The sequence below is a fragment of the Spermophilus citellus genome (assembly GCF_964194105.1).
Source record: "Spermophilus citellus genome assembly, chromosome: 1".
In the NCBI taxonomy this organism is placed as follows: Eukaryota; Metazoa; Chordata; class Mammalia; order Rodentia; family Sciuridae; genus Spermophilus; species Spermophilus citellus.
In genome coordinates this window covers 34,749,056-34,765,391 of record NC_138182.1, presented here as the reverse complement: position 1 = coordinate 34,765,391, position 16,336 = coordinate 34,749,056, and the positions used below count along the sequence as shown (strand labels likewise).

Here is a 16,336-nt window from a genome sequence, read left to right as displayed (position 1 = left end):
CACGGGGATGCTATAAAGGCAATATTACCAATTAAACCATATAGAAAGTTTAAAATCTAATGGAAAGAACCCTAAGATGTAAGGATCCCTGGGCTTTTAAACACATAGTGCTATATCAACCAACATTCATCAAGTCCAAATACAGTAGAATCCCCCAGAGAAGAAAACCCTGACATTATCTTTTCCTCAGTACTCTTTACTCCTGTCATTTGGTAGGAACCTCAAAGTGCTCCAAAACCTAAAATGTGGTGACCATCGCTAATCCAAGGCTACCTCATGATAGAAAAATCCTGTGGCCAGACAGGTTTCCATGATCACACAATTAAATCTACTTGATCCCTGGAATTAAATTATTTGTTACCTTTAAGATTATTCAAGGATTATATTTGCACCAATAATTTACTTAGAGGGATACCATCCTAAAATTAGACTTATTAATTTGAAGGTGAATTTAAAGGATTAGAACGACATTTGAAATAAAGAATTATTAATTTTAAGCTATCATGTCTTGACTGGCTTCCCAGATGTAAAATACTTGAAGTGCTTCATGTATTTCATGGGTACAATTTAAGGGTATGCTTACTATTACTATATAAAGTAGATAATAATTAGTCACTATAGTTCATATTCTGCAAGTTTAAGAACTGTATTTCTCATTCAAATGTGAGACTATTTATGAGATAATACAAGAATCCCTTTATAAAAGGAATCAGGTCAAAACAATTTTGAGATATATAGGTGGCTTTTTGTTTTCAGTCTTGCAAGTTTCTGTGTTTATCTGGTCAAAGGAAAATTTTCTTCTGGGAAGTTAAGGTAAACTCTGTTTTAAGAGTTTGCCCGAATCTGCCTGAGCTCTCTCAGTAATGCTATGCCTGTGGAAAGGAAGAGAGTAAAGAATACCTCTGAAATTTTTCTTTTCATGTGAAACTGAAACTCTGAAAAAGCTCGAATGATTTCCTACTTGTTCCCATAAACACAAAGACAATCTTCAGAAGCCGCACCACATTTTCAGGAATTCTAAAATAAGCCTAGTCTCTTCAGCCTGTCAATCCTAACTTAATATTTGGAAATATGATACTACATGCTTTCCAAAGTTGAACACAGACTTAAATTTAGTGAAAATGATGTTATTTCACCCAGCTAAGGGTGTGCAGAATAATAGAATAAAAGTGTTTGTGCATGTGTGTGGGCATAAATGGGGGAAGAAAAGCAAAAAAAAAAAAAAAAAAAAGGACGATCTATAATATCTTAGAATAGTTGTAGCTATTGGGATTTAAACTTGTCTTGTAATTTTAAAGGATTTAAACTTTTGCTATTAGGGCTCGTTTAGACATTCTAAGTGACAGATCTGATGTCTTGCGTCAATATTTGATTATTTCTGGTGTCACTCTACAGTTTCTTTCAGCAGACTCTAACCTTTGAATAGTAAGATCCAGGAAACTTTTTTAAAAAATAAATTTGATTTCTTTCTTTAGAACTGTGTTCTTTGCTAGGATTCCTTTTTTCAATATGTAGAGTACTAAGCTGTGACTTGTCACTCTCAAAATAAAGGCATTAGCTCTATTAAGCTCTGATTTAAATAGTTGAGCCCAAGTTAACACACTTTTTTGCCTCTCTGGCACACACTCAGCAGATGTCATTTCTGAGAGCTGTGATTATGTTGTGTCCAGTGATATTTTAAACAAATTCTATTTACTGCTTCAGTGAATATGGAGGCTAAGGATGCAATCATTTTGAGATGGATGACTTAATAGTGTGCCATTTTTAAAAGGCATCATAAGGAAACAGATGACTGAGTCTGACTCATTTTGCTTCTCCCTCTTTTCTCTCATACATGCCCTCCTTCCGGTGTCCCGTTCACACAACACAAGTACTTGCTGAGTCTCTTCTGTTTCCCACGAGGGCACACAAGAACAAAAACATCTTTATAACCAATCCAGAAGTGATCAGTTTTCTCCTAGTCCATAGGGTTAAGAAGAAGAGGCACTGGGAGCTGGAAAGAGCATGAGTGGCAGCCGGTTTGGGGGAATTAATAGTAATAACATTGCCCAGAAACTTAGATGGAAAGTGTTACAGTTTGGGTCTGGAATGTTTGTTCAAAGCTTAAGTGTTGAAGACTTGGTCCCCAGTGCATCAGCATACAGATGTGGGGCTTGGGGAAGTGATTGGATCATGCAGTCTCTGACTTCATCAGTAGATTAATCCATTTGGTGGATTAATAATTTGAATTGTTTACTGGGAGGAGGTGGAAACTGTAGACAGTTGGGACATAGTTAAAGGCTGTAAGTCATGAGGCACATGCTTGGGGACATATTGTCCATGGCCTCTTCCTCTCTTCTCTCTCTCTCTTTGGTTCCTGGATACCTTGAATTGAGCAGCTTTGCTCTGCTATGCTCTTTTACCATGAAGTTCTGCCTCACCTCAACTCCAAAGCAATGGAGCTAGCTGGCCTTGGACAGGAACCTCTGATACTGTGAGGCAAAAGAAATCTTTCCTCCTCTATGTTGCTTATATCAGGCATTTTGGTCACAATGATGAAAAATTGGACTCTGTCAGAAATTTATACCCATTCTCTGCAGTATTCTTCAGAATTCACCAAGGAAAATTTTTTAGCTAGACTAGGTCATAAAAAAAATCCTCAAACTAAGAAAAACATTAGGTATCCTGAGATAGGTGAGATAAAACAACCCTTTATTTAGCATTGAGTTCTCTGTGAGTGCAAACCTTTTCTATCAGAATGAATCTACAGAGCACCATATGCAAATTAGAAAAAGATAACTTATTTTGTGTAGATACACCCAGCGGGCACATGGCTGAGTGGAACTGGGCTGGATTCCAATATTCTTGCATCACCTCAAGTAGTCAACTTCATGCAAGACATATTCTGAACAACTGGACGTGGAGATCCTATTTATACAGATCTCTCTTCAGTGCTTACAAATCACCAAGACAAAAAGGATACAACTATAACATGTCTATAGTCATTACAGACTATCATTGTGTCAGATTTAAATGATAAAATTTTCTGTAGCAAATATTAAATTCACTCCATCTAAATTCAGATAAGCATAAAGTGATACTTGATCAAGACTCCTTGTAATATTGATATCAAAGAGCAATGAAGACAAGTCCCTCTCCTCCATTTCACTACTAGAAAAATGGAATACTTACCACCATCTTCAACGGCAAAATGGAACACATCACTTGTGGCATCAGCCCCTTCTTTTAAGACATAGCATATTTTCATGTCATCAATGTCAGCTAGAAAATAACCAAAAGCAAGATGATTAATTACTTTGGCAAGTTACTTGCCGTAAGTAAATCCTATTGGCTGTTGCCTTTCTGTAAATGTGTTTAGATCCTCTTCCAGGGGAACAGTACCATCTTAAACCGTCAGATCTCTAAGCCCCTTGATTTCAGCTGTCTGTGGAAATTTGATGCCCTACACAAGAGTGCGAGACATAGGATGTAATAATAGCAAGGTGTCGCCACTCCCAATAGTGCTCACATGTTCGTGCACCAAGAGTGACTCCTAAATACGGAATGTCAAGCACCATGACAGGTGGAAAGGAAGATATTTTGAGGCATGGCAGATTTCCTGGCCCTCTTGAATCACAACCTTTTTCTCTCTGGAGGGCTGGCCCTCAGAAGCAAAAGGCTTTGCCCCCTCACTCTTACCTTCTGTGGTATAGCAGGCTGTTTCGAAGGGCTCCAAAGTTTAAAAGGCAAAATCAAGGAGGTGTTTCTTTATAAACCTCACAGATTGAAATAACTATTCTGACTCGATGTCTAAGAGAACTTAGAACAAAACAACATCTAATAAGAATGGAAAGCTTTATTTAGAGCAGAAAGTTATACCTCCTCAGGTTGTTTCCTACTCTGTTGAATTCACTTGATATCAAATTCACTCTATGAAATTCAAATTAAATGATATTTTGTTTTCATTACTAGGGCACAATTTTTTAAAATTTAGTCATCAATTTGTCAGTTCTCCTCCTTAATGATAGTGCACAGAGAATATAATAGGACAAATATTCTGTTCTGTGACACTCACAATAGATGGTTATTTGACCTGGGCCAATCAGTGAGTTTCCTAAGGTTACATAAAACTGGATCACAGTTAAAAATAGCTTTCAACAACAGTCTATAATATATATTTACCTGGTATGTGTTTTAGGGTTTTTTTCATCTCCCAAAAACTCTACTTCAGTTCATGCTAGGGAGTTCAGAGGATATATATATACACACACACACACACACACACACACACACACACACACACACACACACATTTATATAATATACATCTAATGAAATACAATAACTTATGAAAGAATAAACTTGAGTGAGGCAAGGTGTTAGGATCCATACGTTTCTACAGCCCTACTCTATACATGTGAGACGTGCTCCTCACTGGCTCATACAAGTTTGAAAGGTGACTCACAGTCAGGAATCCCTGGGGTGAAAATCTGATTTTATAGTTAATGGTATCTTCTTGCTAAAAGAGGTAAGTGGAGGCAAAGCAAGTTCAAGATGTTCTGACCTCCTGCAATACTTCCTTTTAGCTGTGCTATAATTTCCAAAACTCTCTGCCTAGTGTCATTTTTATCTTTCTGTGTGGCTATCTTTCCTAGTAGATTGAGAATTTCTTGGATATATTGTTTCCCATCTTAACTTCCCCAGTCCTTTGCTCAGGGTCTTATAGTCCCTTATAGTAAAGGCTCAAATGTTCCTTAATGTAAAATGAAGATGTTAAGTTGTCTGATGGCTCACACTTGCATCTCTCCTTTGGCATGGATGGGTTTCTGCAGGGTAAGGAGTGCAGGCCCTGAGAGTCTCTTGGTCTGTTTACCCTCCTAACTCAACTCCTGTAACCTTCCCTTTGTCAGTAAGGAGTTTAATCATCTCCATTGACTATACATTCCTACCATGGGAGAAAACAGCTTTGGGCCATGTGGGGAAGACTCTTTCCAGTATTTTCACCTTTTCTTAAATTTTATAAGAAAATGTAAAAGTTTTACTAGGAGATAAGAAAGAAAGAAAGAAAGAAAGAAAGAAAGAAAGAAAGAAAGAAAGAAAGAAAGAAAGAAAGAAAGCCCTGCTTAGCACATCCCACATTGGTGTCAATGATTTCTTAGGCAAAAATACAGTATTTTGGAGACAATGTCATTGAAACAAATAATTGCTTCAAAACCGATTTTTCAGAACTTTCCTTTTTTAAGAAAAAGAGAATATGAATGCAATATGACACTCAGGTGTCATGTTTCCCTTCCAAACCAGTGAATGTGTTATTGATTAATTGGAACTTAACGAAATTCTTTTAGTTTTCCCTGAAACTTTGATACTAATTTATAGTTTAAAAAGAGGCTTTTTAAATCTCAATTAAGTACTTTGGGCAAAATATTGTTATCCTCCAGGTGCCTCTGGAAATAACATAAACATACTGTAAATATGCCTTAACTCTAGCTTTCTTAAGGCACCTAAGTCCTAAGAAGATAAAAACTCAAAAGTTAAAATGCTATCTTCTTCAAGCAAACATCTAGGAATTAACCAGGTTTTCTTCTAATGGTTAAACATGCAATTACATTTATTTTCAGTTTACCCACACAATCATTCTGTCTTTTCCATTGTAAGTTCATTAACATGTCTGGTAACTACATCTGGTTCAAACTCTTTGGGGACATTTCCACTCTACTGAAAGTGATTTATAAATTATCCCACACAGTGTATCATTATGTACCTACTGCAAATTTAAAAAAAATCCAGGTTTTTAAGACATGTGATTCAAACCTGGTGTGAGGTGTTGGCTAGAGGGAGGGTGGGGACACCTTGGGAAAGCTGTAAAGTTCGAAATAAATAAATAATTTTGACTGTGGCTGTAGCTCAGAGGTAGAGCACTTGCCTAGCATGCATGAGGCCCTGAGTTCAGACCCCCATACCACAAAATAATGATAATTTTCCTAATCTGATTCATTGGACACTGTTAATTTTTCCTTATAATGAACTCCAATTAAAATTTTACAAATCAATTATTCTTCTTTTTCTCCTAGGAACCACTTGGTCAATCAACATAAAAATTTTCTCTGGCTATCTGTGCAAAATTGAATCAAGTCAGTGCACTGAAAAATCCATCAAAATATAGTTTAGCTTATCCCTAGATGATAAAGACAAAGCAAAAACAAATTAAAAGACAGTACAGTCCTTCCTCTGCTTTCTTTCTCCTACTGGAAGAGCTGCTCTAGCAGTTCTCTGATGAAGCTTTCTCCATTTTTAATTGCTTATCTAATCTCCATAAATAACTGCTATGAAGTAAACTCCAGCCTCAACTTGTTCATGTGAGTGCTGTGTGACTAAATTAAAACCAACAGTTTTCCTAGTCGATATTTGAGTTTGTATTGCAATGTAATGACTTCCCTTAAAAATCTAACTTTTCCCCCTAAAAAGAGAATCTCTATTTGCAACAAACTTGTAACTACTCTACATCTACCAAAAAAAAAAAAAAAAACCAAAAACAAAAAACCACAAAAGTTAGTGAAGACAATTCAAAATCAGTGAGAAATAGAACAACTGCCTAGAATAAAGTGGCATAATTTTTAGAGTTGAACATTTAAGAAATAACATTCCAATATTTTGAGCTGCTGGATTTGGTCTGTAGAACTCAAATCATTTGCTTGTCTTCATCCAAAAATTCTTTAAAAAAAATTCTCTGAAAAATCAGATTCCCATTTCAGGTCTGGAGAGGGATTTGAAGTACATTTTCTGTCCTCTAATATATTCCTTTCATCCTCTTCACTTTCCATAAAAATGAACCAGTGTAGGATTGCATGGCATCCCCATCCTCAGAAAGCCTTCACACAAAAGTTTCCTGCTGGTCTGGCGTGACACTTGGCACTCTGGGGTTTTCCTGTCCCTGCAGGCCCTGGGATACATTCAGGCTTTCAGCCAAGAATCAGGAGGTTGGAGTGTGAGGCTACTTGCCAGCATCAAACAGAGAAGCAGCTCACTTGAACACTAGATTTTGCTACATCCATGTTTATTAAAGTATTTGTTATCTAAGAGCAGAACACTGTCGTAGGAAAAGAACACCCCCACTGGGATGCCCTGGGGTTAAACTCCATCTCTACCCACAGAGCCCACAAATGGTAGATCTGATTTCCTTTCTGACATGGTGAGGTTTTCATGAAAGCAACCCAAATGCCTTTGTAATGCACGTTCTAGAGAACAGAGTCCTAACTCCCAAGCTGGCACACTGAATGGACTTGTCCCTTCTCTCACTGAATAACCCAGCACAGGTCACCTGCCCTTCCTGTCTCAGACTGTGTCCACCCACCAGGGAAATTCAGGTTAGAAAAACCCTGTTACCTCAAAAACAAAGGAGCTTGAGGCAACTGGTGTTTGAAACAGGCCAGAGAGAGGGCTCAAAAATGATGAAATAATTTCCTCTGTGTACTATTAATCTTGTTTACATATCTTCAGGTTCTAAATAATGAAACAGGTGTACAGTTTGGTGACGAATACATTGTCTTCTTATAAGTGTAATATAATCTCCTTTTCTTGGGTGTATCCCCCCAGTCAGTATATCCTGTGTTATCACATATAATTCTAACTCATATAACTTGTTGTAACTCTAGATGGGTGTTTATCTGTTATGTCTTTGGACAGGTGTTTGCCTGAGTCATGAAATATTATAAGAGAATAGTGAAAGTCTCCATGTAAATGAGAACATATGTGGTTTTTTTCCTTTTAGTTACAAAGTTCCTAGCAACCACAATAGTATAAGTGATGCTCTTCAGCATTAATCAAAGTAACACAAATTTAAAGGTTTATTTGGATGCTCATTAATAATGATAATAATCTGAATAAATACAATTTAGTGAGCTACTCTAGCTATAAAGTGTTGAAATGCTTCATGAAGCATGCATAGCATATGAAACAGAGGATGCTCAGAGGATAGCTGTGGCTAATGCAGCAGAACTGGAAAGTCTGCTTCAATTTTATTTCACAAATCCTGCCCCTACTTTGGCAACATAACTTGCCACTATTGAAATATATCAGTACTCTCTCTAATAAAGGTAACTGTCATGGTGCATCTGGCAGCAAGGCAGCTGTTTTTGTAAGAAAGTAAGTATACAGTTATTTTTCCCTTTTCTTTTCCCCCTTCTCTTCCCTTAGACCCTAACTCAATGCTCTACTTATAGGCTTTCAGGGATGGCCACACTCTCAGGAAATAAGACCTGGAATGTCCTTTGGGTATAAGGAAAGCAAAGGAAACATACCTTGAGTAAACTGAGTGATGCTGTGGTTGCCTTTATCCAGGTTGAAGAGATATCCATGTCGAGGAGCCTCTGTCACAGTAAACTTCAGAGAGAAGTGCAGGCTGTCTCTATCTTCCACTTTCAATATTTTGCTTGTGATCATGAACCCCAAGTGACCAGTCGCCAGATTGCGAAGCACAGAGGCCCCTTTATTCACTGCAATTTGGGGGACACTATTGTCAACAGGTAAGATCTGGATCTTCATCACTTGAGGTCTCCTCACTTCAAATACTGTATCTGGGAAAACATAGAAGTCTGTATGGGTGCCATCGGTCACCGTGAAGGAGAAGCTGTCTTCACTCGACTCCCTGCCATCATGCTTGTAGCTGATTAAGTTTTCGTTCAAGTCTTGCTTGGTAAAAGCCATGGCAGGTTTGGTATTGTTGAAAAGGAGATGACCATGAACAGGCACCTGGGTGACAGTGAATTTCAGGAGTTTGTCAGGAGTATCTCTGTCTTCAACAGTGAGTTCAAAGGGCGTGATCAGCTTGTTTTCACCTTCGCTGACAACCAAGTTATGGATGGTGACCACTGGCTTTTTGTTGTCCACATCACTAATGGAGATACGGAACGTTCGGAAGACAGGGTTACGGCCGTCAGTGACTTGAAACTCAAAGCTGTCCATCTTCACCTCATCGTCAGCTGTGTGAATGTAGTAGATTTTGTTGCCAGCCAATTGGAGCTGAGTGAAAGATGCGATGGACACTCCAGGTTGGTCAGTGCACTCTAGGTGACCTCTCATGGGGGCCCTGGTGATGGTAAAAACCAAGTTTTCATCCGGGCTGTTCAAGTCACTTGTACTTAGTAGGTCTGTTGTGAGGGTGACTTTACCACCTTCCTTCAAGGACACCCCCTTACTAATCACATCAGGGAAGACAATGTCAACACTCCCAATGGACACATAAAAGTAGCGATCGATGAGGGCGTTTATTCCATCAGTCACATCAAATTTAATTAGGTCGCGGATGCCCTCTTGCCCAAAATGGACATACTGAATTAAGTTTCTGTCCACTTCATCCTGGGTAAAATTCATGCCCAGTGTGATATTTTCAAAGGCACCTGTAAGTTTTCGTCTCTGTAATACACCATGTCCTGGCCCATAACGAATGATATAAACCAAGGATTTGTCTTCAGAGTCCAAATCAGTGGCCATTAATATTTTGTTGTTGATGACTTTGGTTTCCCCAATTTCTATCTCCAGTCCATTATTGATGGTCATCCTGGGGGTCTCATCATCCACAGGGAGGATTATGATGAGGGCCACCTTTTCCAGAGAGTGCTCACCATCCGTTAACTTAATCACAAAACTGTCTTCCTGGGTCTCAGAGTCATCATGCTCATAAATAATGCTGGAACTCTCTATGATCTGATCCAAGGTGAAGCTTTCAACAAGAACTGTGCCATTTATCTGCTGGCTCATGATGTGGCCATGAGTGGGAAATCGGGTAATAGTGAAGGTTAAGTCATCCGGGGGGATGTCAGCATCAGCAGCATTGAGGATGGGCGTATCAATCACCAGACTCATACCTTCCATTACTATAAATTCTCTCATAAACATTTCTGGCTTTTCATCATTGGTAGGGATGATTACAATGGGGAAAAAATGTCTCTCTGAAAAGTTAATGCCATCAGAGCAACGAAATACAAACCGGTCCTCCACAGGTTCCACCCCTTTGTGGACACTCTGGACATAGTTAATGTGGCCCTGCCTGAGATCTTTCAGAGTGAAGGCACTTATGGCAATCCCTGCTCTGGACTTCTCAGAGCCTGGGGCTGGAGAAATGTTTTCGACATAGCCTGAGGTTGGCTGAATAACTATTGTGCACAGGAGGTCATCATTCAGGGAGTCAATATCTTCAGCGCTTATGTGCATTGAGGTTATAACACCTTTAGCACCTTCCATTACTGTAAACTGTTCACCCACAGAAATTTCTGGGGCCTGGCTGTCCACAGGGAGGATGGTTACCCACACCGTGACACCTTGAATAGTATTGCCACCAATTCTCCATTCTTGAGACTTTTCTGACAGGCTCAGGTTGAAAGAGTCTCCTTTGGGCAACAGGCCAATCTCACCACTGGTGTGGGCATAGACAACGGAGCCCTCCAAGAGGTCCTTTTGGGTGAACTGCTCTGCTGGAGCTCCATTGACCAGGATTTCTCCATACAAGGGTGGATCTTCCAAGAGGAAAGTCAGCATCAAATCATCAGTGTGTTCATCAGTCCCCTTAATAACACTGGTGGTGATTTCAGTAGCTCCGTTTTCTAAGACGTCTAGATAGGACTCCAGAGTACCTGTAGGAAAGCTCAGCATGGGCACCTCCTGGTCCACTGGCCGGACATTTACTCTGAGAGTGATAGGCACCACATGGTGTCTGTCACTGACCTCCAAGGAGCAGCTATCAGTCAAGGACTCATCTCCATTATGAGTATAGGAAATTCGCCCCTGTTTTATGTCCTCCAAGTGGAAGAGCTCTCCTACATGCAGTGTCTGTCCGGACACTTGCATGTGGCCATGTTTGGGTGCCTGTGTGAGGGTAAAAATGATGTGGGCCATATCAGTGTCTACATCACTCACATGCAACTCAGTCTCACTTAGGATGTGGTGGCCCTTCTCCTGAATAGTGAAGCCAGTGTTGAGGATCTCAGGTGGCTGGTTGTCCACGGGCTGCAAGTAAAGGGTGAAGGTACCAGGAGCCACATTCCCAGCTCGGTCCTCCACCTGGAACTGGAACTGGGCCACTCGTGCAGCCACTCCCAGTTCTTGACCTGGGGGTCTGTATGCAATTTTATGGTGATTGATCTGGGCTTGGGTAAAATGGGTCACCACAGTGGATGGGTAGTCAGTCAGGACCAAGGTGCCCAGTGGGACTGGTGAGTGGTTTTCATCAGTGTCCACAGGGGGCTGGGTCACGGTGTAACGGAGTTCTCTATCATCGGTGTCCAGATCAGTATAGCGCAGCCACTTCTTCCTCAGTGGTGTGAGCTGGGATTCCTGCACCACCATCCGAAGGGGACAGCCACTGACCAGCTCTGGAGGGAGGCGATCCACAGGATGAATACGTATGACAAACTTCTGTAGTCCAGATTGATTAGGGGGGTCATGGTTATCCTGAACTCTAAATGTAAACTGGTCCATTACTGGGCCAGGACTATGGGGCCCAGAGTGTCTATAGAAGAGCCGCCCCTCTGTTATGTCTTTCTGCTGCCACTCTGTCACTGTTCGTTCATAATATGCCCCCTGCTTCCTCCAAAGGCCACTGATTAGCTCCTGCTCCTCTTGGGGAGGATGAGTTTGGCGGAGAAGCAGATGCCCTGCAGTTGAGGAGGGTGACTCCAGCACAAAAAGCAGCAGAGAGTCATCCGAGTCTATGTCAGTTGCACTCAGAGCAAACGGTGGGATAGGCACTGTTTCACCCTCTGCCAGTGTCAGTCCAGTGTTGGCATTCAGGACAGGTGGCTGGTCATCCACAGGCACTAAAGTGATGGGGAACAGGAACTGCACCTGGTGTCTGCCTCCTCCATCCACCATGCGGAGCACCAGGTTGTCACTCAGTGAACCATCTTTGTCATCATGCTGGTAGACCACATGGCCAGCTGCTAGCTCTGCCACTGTAAAGGTCTTAGGAGCAGAGTTGCTGCTGGGAGCACCCAGAATGACAAGGTGACCATGCCGGAGCCCAGCCACCACTTCCAGTCGCACTGCTTCTAGGTCATCCTCATCACTGATGACCAAGTTTTGTGGTCCACTGCCTGCAGGGCCTGTGAGAGGCCGAGACTGACCTTCGTAGAGAATAAGACCAGTGTTTCGTGTGACCACTGGAGCCAGTGTGTTCATAGGCTTCACCACTACCATGAAAGCAAAAGGGTCGGAGGCTGCTCCTTCTGGGTCCACTACTTCTAGCTCCAGTTCAAAGAGTCGCTCCTGGTTAGAGTCTTCAGAAGGGGGCTGGTAGGCTATCTTCAGAAGGTGCAGATCTCTCTGAGTGAAGGAGGAGAGGGGTAGGCTGCGGTCATCGGTGCTCACCAAGTAACCCTGGCCGGGCTGTAAGGGAGCGGTGAGGTTGAAGATCAATAGGTCAGGGGTAGACTCAGCATCCTCGGCTGCCAGCATGTCTGGAGTCAGGGCGGTCAGTACAAACTGGTCCACCTCCATCATCATCATGGCCACAAAACTGGGTTTAGGTGCGGTGTTCTCAGCCCCTCCTCGGATCCTCACTAGCACCTGGAAGTGCTCGCGTTTTAGAGCAGGGCTGCCAAGAGGAGCCCCTCGTGAACGCAGCTCCACCACCATGGGTACCCAATCTCTGTTGGGTGAGCGACTGGGGGCTGTGTGACGGTAGCGCACACCTAGCTCCTGAAAAGCTTTGCAGTCCATCAAGAGAGGCTCCGAGGTACTTCCTTCTCTGGCTTCTCCAGGGACCTGCGGATAGTGGAGGAGTTCTCCATAGCGAGGCAGCGCACTCAAGCCAGTCAGGATGCCCACGCGGCACTCCTCCGTCTCGGGCTGGTAGGCAAACTCCAAGCTCCGCGCGTCCAGGGCATTGCTGGTCCCCAGCAGTTCTTCCACGACCAGGGGCAAGTTCCGAGTCACAACCTCCAGTTGGGTGAAGACTACTTCCACCTCCAGGACCAGTGGTAGCACTACTGCCCCTCCAGGAGCGTCATAGCGCAGCTGCAGCCGCACGCGGTCCCGCGACGGGCTGCGCGCACCCAGGTGGGAATAGCGCACCTCTCCTGGGCCAAAGTCGCAGGGGAAGCGCTTGGGACTCAGGCGGCCAGGCCTCTGAGCCAGCGCGTCGTTGTCTAGCACAGTCACCGCGCAGCGGTCCCCTGGCTGCACCTGCAACACTAGGTCGTGCAGCGGATCGAGCCAGACTTCACGCCCGAAAGGCACCCTGAGTCCGCGATTCGCCATCACTATGGCCTCCTCGGAAGGAACCCCCGCAGCCCCCGCGAGACCCGGAGACAGCAATGCTCGGTCACCCACGGCGGGCTGTGCCGAGATGCGGCTTACCAGTGACAGGAGAAGCAGCAGCAGAATGGGTAGTGGAACAAGTATTGGCTGAGAGCTGGTGGAGTTGGCTGTCCGGCGCGCGCGGGTAGCGACCTCTGGGGTCCTGGCTGGGTGCATGATCCCGGTGTGAGGGCTCAGACAGGTCAGTCTGAAAGCGTGCAGTCAGTCCTCAGGCAGGCTACCAAAGACACCTCCATAAAGTGCCAAGAACACCCCACTCTGCCTGCTGAGTCCCCCTGTAACTGGGACTGGGCCAGAAGGATGGGAAGTGTCCGGTGCGGTCCCTGCTGGAGCCGCAGCGGAAGAGGATAAGCCCTTCCAGCTCGTCGGGCTCCGCGGCTGCCGGCTCACTCACACAGAGAACTGAGTCCCTCCAACTCTTACTTCCCAGGTCCCCAAACCCCAGGCTGTGAGGGAAATCCTTCCCCTCCTACCCCCTTACTCTAGTCTTCCCAGGAGACCAATCGTTGGTCCCGGGAGGAGGGACAGGAGTCGAGGGTTGGGTAGTGATTTCTGTCCATCAGCTCTAGGGACCGAGGCGGGGAAACAGTGGGGAGGGGAGGAGAAAGAACGAGCAACAGGTTGTCTTGAAAGTGCAGGGAAAAGGGACCTGGAGCTCCAGGCTCTTGATCGCGTTTTGCTCTGAGCTGCTAGATTTGGGGCTCACGCATAGGAAGCGGAACGCGCTGTGGTGCGGAATTCACTTCTTAGAATTTGTCTGCAATTAAGAATATCCCGTATTAACCCCTCTCCCCGCTGCAATGAAATCCTGCAAAGAGGAAGTAAAGTTAAACACAATGCCTCCTGAGTTTAAATCGAAACCCAGAGCAGTTTAAGAAACTCCGGGCGCATGTTTGCAAACAAACAAACAAACAAACAAACAAAAAACAAAAAACAGGGCAGCTGGAATTAAAAGCCAAAGCAAGAGCAGGTTACAACCCCCCAGCCCCTCCCCGGGTACCTTCTCATAAATTTACAATGGACACAGTCCTCGGACTGGTGAGTTTTTAACAAGCCCCTCCTTTGCAATCAAAGTTCACGGAGTAAAAGGAAAATAGGGCATTTGGAATGCGTGAGAAATGTAGTCTGATCAGAATCGCTAGTCTCCCACCAAAGAATAAGTTCTAGGGAATGTAGCCCCAGGCTGTCCCAAAGCCGCCGCTGTTAGGGTAGCTGTCTTTAGAGACGCTCCCGTTCTCTTCACAGTAATTAGACCAAGAACAAACTAAACCCACTTGTCAGCTTCACATTTCTTTGCCTGCCAAAAGAATTGATAAATATCCGGAGGGCGAACTACAATAGTTTAGATCCCATTTTAGTCAGCCGGTTAGAGTTGAGCTCTTCCTGCCCCCTTGTGTTTGTCTGGTTTCAGTCGTGTAGAGATTCCCTTTGTAACAGATTTTCTTACCACCCTCATCTCCCCACCCCACTCCCCCACTCCCCATAATTAAAGCGACCATTTTCAATTAGTTCTCTGAGCAGTCTTGCTTATACAATGTTCAAAATGTCTTATTTGGGGTGATTTTTTCCCCTAAAAATAATAAATATCTGGTTTAAAAACAGAAACACAGAATTAGAATAATAGTAATCTTGCTCTTTTCCTCCTCAAAGGTTATTAATTTGGAAAAGAGAGGTGTGTAAGAAACTGTTAATACCCTTTTAAATTTCAGTCTAAATTTTAGTATAGATGTATTCAAGGATAATTTCAGGATGTTGCCTATCCTTTTAACTCTTTTGTGCTTTTAGCTTTAGCTTCTGTGTCAAGATTATGTTTCTGCTTGACACATTCAGAGCTACTTTCCAGGCCACGTCATAAATTCTGTGAGTAAGTATTGATATCAGATGGGAGATGTCAGATTCTGTTCTAGGAAGCACTCTGGGCAGTGGGTCCCTACAAGTCAAAGATGGAAAGTTTTGAAACTTTTCAAAAAGAAGCAAAACATTACTGCAAATAAACAAGGTTTAATTAATTGAATCTTAACTAACCTTATTGTGTGTGTTCTGCACTATTTGAGGAGCTTTAACTCACATTTAAAGTTGATGGATACATTACACAATTTTACAAAATGAGCATCTAGGAACATAGAATGTGGCCAGTATTTTAAACACATGACAAAATTTCCATCTAATTCCTCACCAATTTGCAATTTTCTTTGACATTATTATTTTATAATTTATTAGGATTATTTTATCATACAGAATTCTAATGACAGAGACATGACAATATTCTATTTCTTGTTCATGAATGGATAATAAGAAGATGCCAAGTGGAAAAGAAAATTAATTTCAGAATACATTCTTTCTTTCCATATTATGTTTCAAATTCTGGTTATTTGTTTTTATTGAAAAATGTCATCTTGAAGCCTAGTGGCTCTTAGTCAGCATGGTGACCCTGGGTGAGTTCTGACCAGAACCAGACCAACAACCTGACCCTTGATGCTTCCCAGTGGCTCCAGGGTTTTCCTTTTTTCTTTTTAAAGTCCTACTCTGTTTGACTTGCCCCTGATGATAAGATCAGCATTTGAAGTATGGTAGTATGCCTGAAAGGCAGAGTTCAATATTTTGTTTCATGCAAAGAATACAGGTCCACATTTATTTTTAAGTAGCCTAAGGAAATCAATAAACCATAATCTTTTTTGACTTTTAAATTTTACCTGCCGGACTGAAGTGATGGAATGTTTCTTGGGGTGTGTGTGTGTGTGTGTGTAACTCTTGGGGTTTTCTTGTTTTTCCTCAGAAGGCAGTACATATGATTTAATTAATAATCTTTATATTAATGACCATTGATAAAATAGAGAAACATTACCTTTTCCTCTAAAAGCTACTAACATTGATGATGATCATCTCTTTTCAGAGTAATAGTACAGTGTTAAAAGATTTCTGTGCTTAATTAGCATGAAAATGTTTTTAAGACATTCTCAATTTCTTAAGAAACTAAGTTAACAATGTGTGATTTTTTAAGAAAATCTAACCTTAGTCCTTCAGTTCTTATTTTTGAAAGCCTTGT

The 16,336-nt window shown here is 42.4% G+C and overlaps 1 protein-coding gene across 1 annotated transcript in view; it reads right to left on the bottom strand.

Annotated features, from left to right (window-relative positions):
- Window positions 1-13,714, bottom strand: part of FREM2 (FRAS1 related extracellular matrix 2) — a 177,572-nt gene extending 163,858 nt beyond the window's left edge. The window contains exons 1-2 of the mRNA XM_081301810.1: window positions 8,277-13,714; window positions 3,172-3,261 (exon numbers count right to left, since the gene is read on the bottom strand). Of these exons, the coding sequence (XP_081157936.1) occupies window positions 3,172-3,261; window positions 8,277-13,446 (5,260 nt within the window). The 5' untranslated portion in view covers window positions 13,447-13,714. The remainder of the gene's footprint in view (window positions 1-3,171; window positions 3,262-8,276) is intronic.
- Between the last annotated feature and the right edge of the window lie 2,622 nt (window positions 13,715-16,336).